This window comes from Lasioglossum baleicum, chromosome 2, assembly GCF_051020765.1.
Source record: "Lasioglossum baleicum chromosome 2, iyLasBale1, whole genome shotgun sequence".
Taxonomy (NCBI): domain Eukaryota; kingdom Metazoa; phylum Arthropoda; class Insecta; order Hymenoptera; family Halictidae; genus Lasioglossum; species Lasioglossum baleicum.
The window spans coordinates 9,940,919-9,955,922 of NC_134930.1; the positions used below are offsets into that span (position 1 = coordinate 9,940,919).

A 15,004-nucleotide genomic window follows, 5' to 3' on the forward strand; every position below is an offset into this window, starting at 1 on the left:
AGAATTAATTATCACTTAATTGTAAATAACGTTTCGTCTCTTCATGTTCTGTCAAAATGACTTTCTTGCGAACTATAATGCAAAATATAAACTTTGTAGAAGTTTTAGGAATTGAACTATGCCTACACTATTCTAACAATGTTATTATCTAAATACATAAATCAGAACATTTGAATTTGGATTGAATGACGTGTAAATAAGATTGGAATTTAATAGAGTAACTAGTAACTATTACTTTAAGTTACAAAATATTAGAATTGTATTTTCTATTATTTCGCTCTTTTACAATATTTGAAAAAATAATTGTTTACTGGTTATGTCTTTGAGATTGGTATTGGAGAACCGTTTGTAGATTAAGAAATATATTATTTCAGAAAAAGCACTGACAATAAATGATCGTGTACGTGATCGTTTCCTTTTAAAATTTAGGAATCTAGTTTACCAGGGTTATTATCAATTGCAATCTTTATTTTCTTCTATACATTTATAATGAGAGGACTGAAGTTTTTTTTAATTAATTATGTGCAATTTCTTCTGTATCCACTCGGGGTAAGAAAAATGGAAAAATGATAAAATCCTTTCTGTGGGTAGGGGTTAATTCTATGTATACGCAGCAACACTATTATAATGCATATACAGCCATATAATGTGCTTCTTACAGACCAGTCGTGTTCTATCTCAAGAATAGAAGAACCAATAAGTACACTACCGCATTAATATGATCACATAAATAAAAACTAGTAGGGTTGTTTTTGCTCGTGGGTAGGACTGCTCTTGCGAGAGGGTTAGTGGTACGCATGGCTAGTAGGGCCTGCAGCTATTAATGTTTTTTATTTGGTGTGTGACTCTCCAAGAGCCACACAAAGAACTTCCCGATTCGTTAGTTGCAGTATATTATTATCATTATTTAGTACGTTTTAATAAGATTATACGTTTTCAGGGAAATTCAATAGTTTTCTACTTATCAAAATGTTTGCTATATGGCGTCGCATTAAACCAACATCGTAGGCTCGTTGCTCGCTTGGTTCCTTGTTATAGCATACTAATGTTGCAAAATAAATTGTCTTAATTAGTTTTTCGCAAACGATACAACTCATCATTATCCGGGTTTGCAGTATTGATCTTGGTTTTCTTCGATACTGTTAATTTAAATTGTCCCAAAATATATAAACCGCGCTCAATTTTGAAACTCTGCTCAGTGCTACATACAACATTTGTAAAGTTCGCCTTTCTGATTTTTTAAAATCCAAACATACTTTCTTGTATGTTTGTCCCTGACTTTTATGAATCGTAATCGCTTCAGCAGGAACCACTGGAAATTGACTACGTGTGATTTGATATTTTTCCTCACTCGACATATTTACTTGATTCGATATTTTTATTATTGGTGTTAAATTTTGATCAATATTTGCATTTTTCATATAATCACGATAACGAGTTCTTACTTTCACTCCTACTTTGGCCAATTGAAAATCTAACCACAATATAGACGGAATTTTAGTATTTTCTTGAAAAGTAATAAATTTTAATATTCTGCATGCGCGCTCCATTAACCAATCCGTCTTCAACATCAATGTTATTAATAATTATCATATATTTTATATTAATTTATTTAAGTTTTTTTAAAGATTGTAATATAAATTTTTTTTTGTACTTTCATCGATATTCTTTGAAAATGTATTCTTGGGAGTAGAGATGATTAACTCACTCTTGCATTGGGATAAGTTTCGATTATTGTAAGCGGTAATATTAGCATAAGGTACAAAAAAAATTTTCTTTTAAATTTTAAAAAAATTAAAGAAAAATTTTTTTATGTAATTACGTTTGTTTCTTCGGTGGAAAATTTCCGTTTTCTCGTATAAATTGCATTGTTGAATGAACTTCTTTCGAAAGAAACTAAAAAAAACTAAAAAACTACTGGACCAAAGTGAACCAAAATCTAATCAGCTCTAAGTTACAGCGGGGCACATCGATTGCATCATTCATCATTCTGATCGCATTGTTACTTTTTCAGAAAACGTTAATGAAAAATTTGATACCATACAAACGGACATACATACGCACACACACACACACACATACGAACATTTTGCTGAAAGTAGTCTAAAATGACTGCAATGACCATGAAACGTGAAGATCTGCTAAAAAATCGATTTTCGATTTTCGGGGTCATTACAATAACTTCCCTATAAAATCGGGAAGTTAATAAAATGATAAAAAAAGTAGTGATTTGTGTTCTTTTGTTTGTGACGTTGCGGGCACGATAAACGCTTTGATGTCTGAACTTGTTTTCGACGAATTATGATACGGAGATTGCGAACTGTTAACTCTTACTAATCGCGTCGCACAGATGGTCGATCGTGATGTTAGTTATCGGGATGTGACTTCGTCGAATAATTTATTTATTCATTTTATTTTATATCTTATTGTTGCTCAAATTATTAATAGTGTACAAGCTGGATTGCTATCACTCTCTTTCTCTCTTATTTAAACATCATTGATGGTGTTGGTAATATTGTTAGTTTTAAAACTATTAATACATTTGATACGAAAAAGATAATGTATCATACTATAAAGATGATGTATGATACGACTGCTATATACAATTAGTAATCATGCACTAATATACTCGTTATCGCATTAATAATAATAACTAATGTTATTAGGCCATTTCATAAGTCGCGCGCTGTTTCTCGACGCTTATCTTTACTGTGAAATAATAATAATTACATTAAATTTTAGACTATCTCTCAGTTAACGTTTTGGTTGTATTTGTGAAGTTTATCGAAGTTTTCAATAAAAAAAAACTGGGCAAACTTGTCGAAGTGCTACCTCTTCTCCGATTTCAATGAGCTTTAGATATGTTGTTAAGAGACCATCATTCTGCACAATATTTCCCTTTAATGTTTTTGCCAGTCGACTTTAATTTACGACTTTAATTTATTCGAAAAAACTTCACTTGTAAATCCATAGGTGTTCTTGACAGACTAGCCAGATTGAGACTTGCGTCCCCACTCTACCTTTCCCTTCTACGACGCTAGTCCCCCACGCTTCCGGCAAATCCCGATCACGTGCTGCGTTTCGCAAAAATTACCATTTTTTTTTTAAATTAAAAGGCAAGAGATTTGATTGTACCGAAGTAGGTATATCTAAATATGTAATGATAAAACTTTCTCCTGTGCATATTCAAGTAATGTAAAGAACGTGCAATCATCTAATCCTGAGATTAGAAAAATATGAGAATGATTGACACTTTTTTGTTTGCCTCGCCAATGAGAATACATTCTCATTGAATTTTTACGTATTTTAACACTAAACCTGCCGACCATCAAAAGTGACTGATGTGTATAGTATTATAAAAATTATATTGTGTGCGATTTTTACTATAATATGTACTGGAGTCAAAAAATATATTCAATAAATTCCCATGAAAACACCTTTACAGTTTCAATAATTGTCAAATAAAAAGCCTAAAATGGGTTATTTGACCCCTCGCGGTAGGTTTAGTGTTAATCTTATTGGGAAGATATGTATATCACAATAACACGTACACTCCCGCAGTAATAGGTACATTTATCCTATGGTTTTAGTAATATTATGTGCTGAATAATGAAATAATCAGGATAGAGTTTCTTTACTTTTTAATTAGCTCACTTCAACGATGTGATATGTCTATTGTAAATATAAATCTTGTAAATATGACTTATATGCGTATATTCGTATTATTAGTAACTAAATGTGCTTAAAACAAGACAGAAGTTAATCATTCTTTCATATAGTTGAGAAGTAGAGTAATTTGTTACAGTTCGTTAACTATCTATCTTATCTTAAAATGAATAACTATGAGTATAAACACTGCTTTTAGTATACTAAATTAGGTGTGATACACATATCGTTCTTTGCGATGAAATAATTAGACGTTAATGGAGTAAATAATAATTATGCTCTAGGGGCTTATGAAAGTAAATAGCAAATAACAGAGACAACCCCAGCGGCGGCAGTAGGACATAATTATTTATTAGCTTGGTACATAGTACACGATCAAACATCCTGTGCTTATTAGGACGCGGTTACTCTTCAAATTGTAACAATTATGTTATATTGAATCAATTGTTGTCTAACGATTTAGAAATTGAAACTGAAATTCTACGAAAGACTTTCTTATCTTAGATTAGATTACTTTAGACTATATATTTCTATGCATATTTGAGTTTTTAGATTGTTCTCGAAAAGCAGCGATTAAACGAAATAATAAATTATATTATAATCATGTTACTTATATTATACAATTGCACAGAAAGGAGAGTCAAGCCATTTTTCGAGTACTGTGAGACTTTAACAATATATGTACGAGGTACGTCTGCAAAGTGTTACACGATGAAATTGTGTAAATGTTAATTTTTATTTTTATTCGTGCATAAATAAATCTTGTAGCGTACCTATGACGTGTAATGTATTCTATGTACATATACGTATACAGAAATAAGAAATACTGCATGAAGAAAATCTGGGAAACTTTATGCCTAATATATTTGTTATAATTGTAATATTGTTATTACGCATCGTCTCTTAAAAATGAGAGAATTAGGGTTGCTTTGCTATCTTGTAAATATACAAAAGTATACGAAAAACGTAATATAGGGAATTCGAAGTTATTTTTTGTTTAATGTCATTCATAGATGGTTTTATAAAATTTCAATAATAAGCCCTTGCATTCAATTGCAATACTATTTAACCTGCGGTTATATAGAATAGAATATAATAATTATTTATTTCGGCTTCGCAGCCCAGAAGTGGACTTTGACATTTCCATACCACACACGTACACACGTTTGAATACACTTTAACTACTGTAGGCAATGTACTCCTATATTTCTGCTCTATATTCATTTTTATTTCATTTATCCCAAATTACACATCCTCCCGTCTTTGGTCTATTGCTCATTTCTGACTCCTCTGCGCTTAGCTTCTGTCATTCTCAGCCAGCTTACCCGCTCTCCTGATCTGCCCTCTACTATTTCCTCCTCTCGTTGTATGTAGTTCGCTGCCCTCTACTTTATAGCAGTCTTCTAATAGATGCCTTATTCTTATTATACCTACATATCTATCACATACACAACAAACATTTCCTTTTTTCCTCTTCTAGCCAGTAGTACCGACTTTCTTCTTCGAAGTTTCCGCATCTAGCTCTTGCTATTTGCCCTTGGCTGCCCCCTTTTCCCCGTTTTCCTAAATACTCTACTCTACCTGCCGTTCTTATACATTTGTATACCTCTAGTTACTCGCGCACTCTCGTCTTTATTATTGTATTGCACCTGGAATTGTTGTTCTATGTCTTTTTCGGTCAGAGTTTCAATTGTATCTACTTGCCGTCTCCTTAAATCCTCTATTCCTAGCTGGCTGCACCCCCCAGTTTCCCTAAATATTCCTCTCTTTCCCTACTCTATTTTTTGTCTCCCACCTTTTCCTCTCCTTTTCCCCCAGACTCTTCTTGACTAACACACTCTCTTCCTTCCCCCTCCCTAATACCTTCTTCGTACCTCAAAGCTCACTTCCCTGCATTGATTCGCATCTTTTCTCTTGTTGTTTCTTCCAACAATGTACCCAGGGGTGCAGTAGTCCAGTGTCCCAGACACCACTCTCTTTTCTCTATTTCTACTCTTCCTTTCCAACCAAAAATTTCCGCATTGTATAACAGTATCCCCACCAGCAGATAATCGAACATAAACGTCCTTCTTTTGAAGTCATCCTTAAATTTCCTTTCACCTATTCCCCATACTTGTCCCAGTACAACGTTCGTCTTCTTCACTCTTTCTTTTATGTGGCTATTCATTATTCATGTCTTCATTCTTGTGAAACCTCACCCCTAGATATACTTTATTTTTCCTCTGCCTCTGCTCCCTTCCATTTCCATTCTCTTTTCCGTGACCCGCCCCTCCTCCCGCCCCGAAACACCGTAATTTTCGACTTTCCTGCATTTAATGTTAGTTTCCTCCTATCTAGGTACCTTTCTAATCTTCGTCTCATGTTCCTCATGCTATCTTCGTTATCTGCCACGAGTACCATGTCATCTGCGTACGTTAAAGTCCAGAACCTTTCTTTGCCAACTCTGACGCCTTCCTCTAACCCGTTTCTAAAAACTTCTTCCAAATTCGCTATAAATTTTGTAAAACAATAGTAAAAATTGATGTTTTACAACTCTTATAGCTGGGCCAATAACGAAAATTTAAAAGATGTGTTTTGTAAACTCGTATAAGTTATATACGTTCCGAAAATTTCATTGAAATTGGTTTACGAATTATAAATGATCAAAAGTGTGGTAGGCCGAAAACCATGAAAAAAGTGCAATTTCGATCAAATGCATTTTTTCAAAATATTTATTAGACGTAATTAACTAAACTAATCCTTCTAGTCTTGCAGAGAAATTGAAGTAGTTTGGGGTCCATTCAGACAAAAAAAATTATTCTGATTTAAAGTGTGTGTGATCAGTTTTATTTGAGTAACTGGATACTTTCGCTTATATCTTTTTTCAACTCCATCCAGCTCTTCTCTACCCCGCTTTCTACCAACTCTACATCTCTAAATTGCTATGGTAACGCTCAACACTCTCTCTTTCCCAGTACATAATTTCCCTAACTTCGCTCTTCTTCGCTTGTGCCTATCCTTTCTGTGACCCTTCGGAATTCGGAAAGTTACGTAGATGGGCATGTGATCTGATTCTATTCGACTCTCGATTTCGAATCCTATAATGAATAGAATAGAATAGGAAAATTGAACATTCTACAAGATAACAAGTTTAACTTTTAATAATCTAATTCTCCTAATACTTTTATTTCTTAAAAACTCTTTTACTAGAAAGGGCCTAGCAGACTAAGATTGGTCCAGCGGCCCCACCCACAATTTTTATTGATATCATGTGGAAAACAATGGTTTTAGGTTAGTTTTTAGGTTGAAAGATAACCCCCTAAAATTTTTAAAATATCATGTTACATTTGAAAAATCCAACTTCCGGTCTCAATCGCCTATTTCCGGCCGAAACCGGAAGTTAAAAATATCAACATTTGATACAGCGCACCTGATTTATAAAAGAAACACTTTGAATTTTTGAAAATAACCTATTTTCTAGATTATAAATGGGTGGTAGGGGTGGTCTGAGACACCGTGTGTATATGTATAATATAACCGCATATAAAACTATATACTACTTATGTAATGTTATGCGTCGCGTTTAAAAAGAAATAATTGATCAAGAAGGGACTTAATATCCTGATAAGAGATACACTGCCCTGTACATTATACCATTATAATGACGTAATTTTATTTGTTTTTCAATATTTAACTATGTTCCACCAATCTGACCATCTTGAAACTTTTTTATATGTTGGATAAGCAACAGAACATTGTTCTTGAATCTTTTGGAAGTGGTCACTCGAAGGGTTGCTTGCAATTCCCACCCCTAAAAAATTAAATGATTTTTTTCTATCCTTAATAATTTGATCACGATGGTGAAAAAAATTGATGATATGAAGGAGGTAAGTTCGAGTATTTTCCTTTTTTTTTTATCTGAATATCTTAATTAACAACCGAGAAAAAAAAATGATACAGTTAAGGGTATTTACCCTCATATCATCCTTATACGAAGGGTTAGCGACTTAAAATTTTAGGGGATTATCTTTCAACTTAAAACTAACCTAAAACCATTGTTTTCCACATAATATCAATAAAAATTGTGGGTGGGGCCGCTGGACCAATCTTAGTCTGCTAGGCCCAAAGGGCCTAAAAAGGGAATAAAATTTTAAATTACATTCTTTCTCTGTCTGTACCGGATCACAGTCACGTGAAATTGTGACGCATGCACGACAAAGACTAAACGCGTTACGTGATTGGGCCGTGGCAGAAGCGTGGGAGAATAACGTCTTACATTAGAAGGGGAAGGTAGAGTGGGGAAACAAGTCTTAAGGGAGGAACCTTGTGTAAAATGAAATTTTCGAGCATTTTGACGTCGAGCATTATAACATCGATAAATGGAACCTCAAATGTTTAATCAATCTACGCTTTACATTTCTCAAAAAACATTCTTGCAAAACAGACCATTTATAGTTCCCCTCTTAAACTGGCGACTTTGCCTATATGTAGGATAACTGTACGCACGTAAATATGAAATTCCGCCACATATTGACGGTTTAATAATAAAATCAATCGGCAATGTTATAAAATATTTCGTTATAGACGAAAGTTGATAACTAGACTGCAGATCTTTATGTGTTTATAGCTTTCGGAAAGTTTGAAAAAATGCTGGAATATAAAATTCGACAGAATTTAGTAGAATTTTTATTTATATCTCAGATCTGCAAAGGCTACTACCACTGAAAATAAGATTTTATTATATTCCACTTTATATTAAAATTCGTCTACACAAATTGATGAAAATAGCGTAAAAATTCGCAGTCTAATGATTATATTCGTATCGCGTGACACAGTTGGGAGTTTGCCGTTGAAGTAATGTAAAATAGTGGGACATTTTTTGATATCTGAGTTACATAGTGAAATTGTTTAGTAATGGCAAGTTTAAAAAAATATGTAAAAAAAGCAGGGTTGTTTTTGAACGTTCAAAGGGCATTTATCATCGTTAAATTTACTGTCTCTTTAGTATAATTATTATCTTTCTGTTGAAATGACGAAAGATATTGAACTGACTGATGAAAGTATGTATTGGTTTATAAATGTCTCGAATATTTTCTCGATTTATCCGAATGGAAGAGTCAGATATTTTTTGGAATGGTTTCAATCTTCAAAAATGTCTACAAAATCTCATATTGTCTAGTCGTAAGGGAATATGTCAAGCCCACGCACATCGATTCGAACGGAATTTGCACGAGAGATAGTTCTCTCTAAATCTCAAAGTTGAGGGTTATGCTATACTTTTTTTAATATTTTGGGAACTAAAGGGTGTAGGAATACATATGCATATTTGAACTGTGCGATGTCGAATCAGAAAAGAGTATAAATTTTAATAGCGTTATGTCTATTCACCCCTTCACATGTCTTCTTTATTTTAGATTGTACTTTGGAAATGATGCGTTTCGTGATCGATTTTATCTTTTAATATTTTTTTCTTATGTTGTATTAGTTTTTGAGGGCCACCAATTTTCTTTTGTATTCAAAACACATGATAAATGATTTCATGATAAATTAAGAATATGTGGTATTAAAATAAAGTACGATCGAAGCATGATACCGCAGTACGTAATCGGTACAATTTACTAGTTTAAAAATGTTTTTAACACAATGCCAAAAAAAGCCTGTGGCTAGGAAGTGAAAAGAATGTCTGATTCGTAACAAAAAAATTACCGTAGCTGTGCGGGGATTCAAACTGCATCAAAGAAGTCTCCAGGGAGAGGTTCCGCAGTCGAATACTTAACTACTGCGCCAACCGTAATCCATACAGTGTGATTCGGCTATGTGTGCCACCTACATTACATGTAAACTATTTGGTATATAAACAAATGGTTAAGATGTTATTAACGAAAAAACACGGTCCAATCACCGCGGCTACAGCGAATAGAGTCGAGTGACAAGTCCCGCTTAGCGTCGCGTCGCTGATTGATCCGTGTTTTTCGTTAATAACTCCTAAACAAAGCCGCGGGCGACATTTTTGCAAACGAAAAAGTTGTTCAAAATGTGTAACTATATAACATATTTAAATTTTATCAAAATCGGAGAGGATTACCTGTTTAAATAATTATATTTTTTTGCAAATATCTCGGTAACCGTTCATTTCCGCAAAATGATTCTTTCAGTTTCGTATTACCCTCCTCCTCCCTCACCATACGTGCCTAACACCCACCACTGCAGGCGTTGTCACTATACTAAACCGCCGCCTCGTTTTTTCCCGAATCAACCGATCTCGATGAAATTTTCACAGTGCGTATATAATTTACACAGATCGACAAAACGTATTTTTTAAATTTTCAAAATAGGCCCACATAAAAAAATTTAAAATTCAACTTTTAGTATTTTTTCAACAATTCCGATCAATTGCAATTTTTGGAAAAATTTCTTTTCACATCCCGTAGTATACTAATTGCTCTAACTTCTCAAAAAAAGTTCAAATAATATAGTACAATATTAAAATAGTTATCGTCTTTTTTTTTAGAGCGTCCTTAAACTTTTGTCCACTACTGTAGATCTACAAAACATGTATATTTTAAATTTTGATTAATGGCCCAGATAAAAAAGTTTAAAAAAATGCCTTTCTTATTTCTGCATGTAACCTTGTAAATTATAATTTTTTGGGAAATCTTTTTTTCATATCATTTCGTAAACCAATGCTTCTAAGTGATTATAAAAAAGTCAGGTCGTTGGGTACAATTATAAAAAAAGTTATTCTGTTTTAAAGGACGTACGAATACTTTTTACACCCACTGTATATCTTATTTAAAATACTATTTTCTTTATGCAAAATATAAAATTGAAAATATTAAATATTAAATGGTATTTGAAATATTTGTTTCACCAAATAATGCCCACCTCTGATACAGACGTACAGACAGGCAGCAGACAGACATACAATATTGTTATGTATAGTATTTGCATTGTTGACGTCGATTTTATTTGTTTTATTACAGGTGAAACAGTTGTACTGCAGCCGGCGCAGAGGTGAGGGGAGGCCAGGCGGAGATCGAAGAAGGGATGAATGGAACGGCGGCGTTGCGACGCAGCGTCGGTGGCGGCGTGGGCGCCGCCGGGGGTGGAACAGTCGAACCAGCACCCGTCGCCACCCTCGTCGTCTACAAGGACGAGGCCGGATACGGGATGAAAGTCTCTGGTGATAACCCCGTCTATGTTCAATCTGTGAAGGAAGGTACGTTGCTCTGCAGTCGAAATTTCAACGTCTCGTTTTAGTGCGAAACTTGCGGAATAGCGTTGCTTTACATCCAGGTGGAAAAATTTAGTTGTTCGAACGATTCTACCGTGTGTATATTCGGTCAGTTTACGGTGTGGATGGCCATAGCGAAAGCGAGCACAAAAAGAACGTTTGCACACTCGGCACTTGTATGTCTCGTTATTACCAGACTGCGGATGTTTATGCGAGTTCCTTTAAGTATTGTGCAATTCACGGACGAGCAAGTATTCAATAATTGTTTATTTTTTATATAATTTTCAATATACGTATATGGTGATAACATGTAGAGCGGTCACGCGAATTTTCCGTATTTCCTTCATACTTGTATGTGCTATTTATTTTCGATTAGATGTTCCTACCAGATTTTTGTTGTTGATTAACTGTGGACATTTGTTCATTAATAGGACACACAAGTGTTTATGATTTAATGAGATTTGTTGCAACTTTAGGTTATTCCGAAGCTATTGAATTTGTTAATACAGGAAAAAGCAGTTTATTTAGTTTTAACCCCCAAAATCCATTTAGAAAAATGTGAGAATGTGCATATGTATCCGCAGTCCAGTTACGAGTTACAATTCATTAGTTATAAATTATTCAATAACGAAGATTGCTTAAAATTATTATTTAATTTGTACGTTGTTCTGAAATAGTTTTGTGTCACGTTATTCGTTTCTTATTTCTCGCTTTTGACAATTCGATATCCTCGGTCATCAGTTATCAACGTGACAGTTAATGTGTTAATCGTGTGAATTAGTCGAAAATTAACTAAAAACATTATACATATATTGTTGAAGTGTTTAAAGTTTACTGTATTATGGTTACTGCAACGAGCACGCAAAATTCGGAATCTCCTGGTTAAATTTGAGTAGCTAATAATAAGCGTGGTAAAAAGTACGTCTTTTATGAAATTGTTGAGAACACTTTGTAATTTTTGCGGATAGAGATTTGGTGTCAGGGTAAGTAAGTTGTCTTAGAGAGAAGTATGAGTTTTATTTCAATTAGGAATTTACAAAAAAATTCTCGTATACATAGTATTGAAACTGTAAAAATAATTTTCTTTAACTTTTTGTGGAACGGGATGATTTTGATTAATAAAAAAAATGTTATTCGTATTAACATTGTGTACAGTGCTGGTGTGAATTGAAACAGTTCGAGTTTCGACATTCAATAAACTTTTTTCTTTTTCTATTTGTAGTTTTTGGGAAAATGATAGTGGCATAAATGTGAACATTTCCAAATTGATAGTTGATTCGTGCTTGAAATAGTTAAACTACGAGTTCAAAATGAGCAAATTTATACGGAACTCTTATTGATAGTTAGCTTTCCGAGGAAGAGAACAACATACTCTTTTTTATTTATATTTTCCTGAAGGTAATTCAAAGAAAACAAACGAACTTTGTTTAGATTATACAAAGATGAGTAGGTGTAATTTAAAATAGTAAAAACATTAGAAGTATTAAAAAATCCAGTTACATTATTTTCTACTTATTAAACATATTAAGAAAGAAAAAGTTTCTATTTCATTCCAGTTTGTTGCGTTTCAGGTAGAAAATCTTAACTTTGCATAAATATTCGCTGTCTACGTACTAGAATTTTCTGAAAAGGTCTACATTTGCCTAAACATACGCAGTTTGGTTCTTGCTGGTATATACAGTATATGCGCCAAAGCAAATAAATGTTATTGAGACCAAGAACGTAAAAAGTTTCGAATTCTTAAAAGAATTCGTTATGGTATAATCGATTTTCAAATTATCTCCCGTACCGTAATTGTCCTGTTATTAAAAAAGCTATACTAAGACGTTTCCAGCGACGTGTTATTTTAATCGAACATACATACATATCCCACTGATATAATTTGTACTATATGGATACCTCAAAATATCTGTTAGTATGCACCTATAACCAAATGATTTTTAAAAGTACAAAATTTTCTTTCGTCTTGTCGGCAGAAGAAATAATTACGTGTTCAGAGTCATTGGCAAATTACCAGTTAATGCTTCCTTCACTTTCAGGTGTTTTAACACCCGGAAGATTCGCGAAGAATTCGTAGAAAAACAGTATAATGAAGGAACAAGAAATTATGGTTAGAATAAACAGTTCCTCTTGAAATGTTTCAAGAGAGCTCTCATTCTAATAGGCGAATGTCTCGTAACAAGTTTAAAAATTCTGATGCATTGTAGGCGGTGCAGCCGCGAGAGCTGGCCTTCACGCGGGCGACAAAATAATCAAGGTGAGTTATCTTACAACTATTATTATCGCAGAATAAAGCAGTACATGAAATCTGTGGACGCTAATATCCAACCAGAGTCGCCCGATCAGGGAAATTGACTCAAATGGAGGGAGGAGATTACCCTCTTTCTGTCAGTACATACCGTCATGTGACCGGGCCGCGGCGGAAGCGTGGGGGAATAGCGTCGTAGAAGGGGAAGGTAGAGTGGTGAGAAAAGTCTTAATCTGGCGACTCTGTATCCAATGATAATCTTTTGAAATTCATATTACTGTAATGTAAGAATTATTGAGTTCATAAATGTAAGTTTCATTGACTTCTACTTCACAAACAGTATTGTATTTTGCCGTGCAATAGTTTTAAATGTTCCTGGTATTTCCAGGTTAACGGCGTGAATGTAATGCAGTCCACGCACACGGATGTTGTACAGCTCATAAAGTGTAAGTTTATATACTTTCTTTTTTGTTTCTGCGACCTCTTTCTTTTTATTTTCATTGTTGTTCGCAAAATACTTGAACACATTACTTTATCAATGACCCTATGCCGGTATTGAATCAAGTCGTTATCATGAATAACATTTCACGTTTTTCCTTCGAATTTTTACTTCGATTGCTAACAGGTTCGATTATCTAGCTAAAGTAACTGTTACATGTTAAATTAGAGACTATAGTATAAGTAGATTGCGGATCTTTATGCAAAATAAAAATTGTCTGCATCGATTGCAAGAAATAGAAACTAAATCGAATGTTACTTTTTCCCTTAATGATTTTATGTAATAGAAAAGAAATATATTCACATCTTCAATTTTTAAAATTTTTCAACAATTTTCAATTTCATCTTCCCAATTTTCCTGTAAATGCATAAAGATCCGCAGTCTAATAATAAGTATCTCAGAATTTTTTAGATTTTACAAAATTTTATAACAATAGAAAATCCAAGCCCGGAAAAAGAAAATTGCTATCGCGGAGAGTTAAATATAGGAATTATTTACTTATATGTATAGAGTTCACTAATAATACTTACCATTTATTACTGAATGGCGACACAACATTTTCAGATAAAAATTCGTAAAAGTTAGTTTGTCAATTACTCGATATTCTGAATTTTCTGTATATTTTCAAACACCAAGTTTGTCAGAACGAGTCGGAATAGGATTGTATATTATACCTTATATTCTTCATTATTTTACAGGTGGTTACTCAAACAGTTGTTTGCGAAAACCGCCGTTGAAAATAAATAATATTTTTCGACCCTTAATAATTGCGGTTTCATTTTCGCTTTTATTTAATTTGGATATCTTGGATAATAAGTAAGAATATAAAAAGTGAAGTTTAAGCTTTTCACCCCCATATTCTTTTTATTCTTCCACTTTTGTTTTTATTTAATTTGGATATCTTAAATAATAAGGGAAGTTTAAGCTTTTCAGGCTCCTATTGCTCTTAAACAAAAGGACAAAGATCTGAAATTTTACAGTACATATAACAGTATTTTAGGTAAAGAAAGTTGTTTGAAAAAAAAATGAAAATTGGCCTGGTGGCGATTATCCTGCTGGACCGTTTCTTGCAATTTTTATGACGATATGTCGTTGAATGAAGAAATATATGAAACATCTGTGTCGTTTCAATAATCGAATTATTTAACCGGTCGTGGTGTACGATTAATGTTACACCAAAGTGTTGAGAAACAGGTGTAAGAGGAGTAGTTATTGTGGTTCCTTTAATTTGTTAGTTCTTATTGTTAGTGTGGCTCGTTTAAATGGCGTATTCACAGATTACTCAAACACTTTTGAATCATCTTAATCGGTATGTTCAGGTGAATACGACAAGGGATAAACACTTGTTTCTTTCGCGATCGGATTTTCTCGTCGATTG

At 33.5% G+C, this 15,004-nt stretch overlaps 1 protein-coding gene across 3 annotated transcripts in view; it reads left to right on the plus strand.

The window, feature by feature from the left end:
- The window catches only part of Rhogef2 (Rho guanine nucleotide exchange factor 2), an 87,723-nt gene that overhangs the window by 2,271 nt on the left and 70,448 nt on the right, over positions 1–15,004 (plus strand). For all 3 annotated transcript variants that reach the window (XM_076445481.1, XM_076445478.1, XM_076445488.1), the window contains exons 2-4: positions 10,629–10,864; positions 13,087–13,136; positions 13,516–13,573. In XM_076445481.1, the coding sequence (XP_076301596.1) occupies positions 10,693–10,864; positions 13,087–13,136; positions 13,516–13,573 (280 nt within the window). In that variant the 5' untranslated portion in view covers positions 10,629–10,692. The remainder of the gene's footprint in view (positions 1–10,628; positions 10,865–13,086; positions 13,137–13,515; positions 13,574–15,004) is intronic.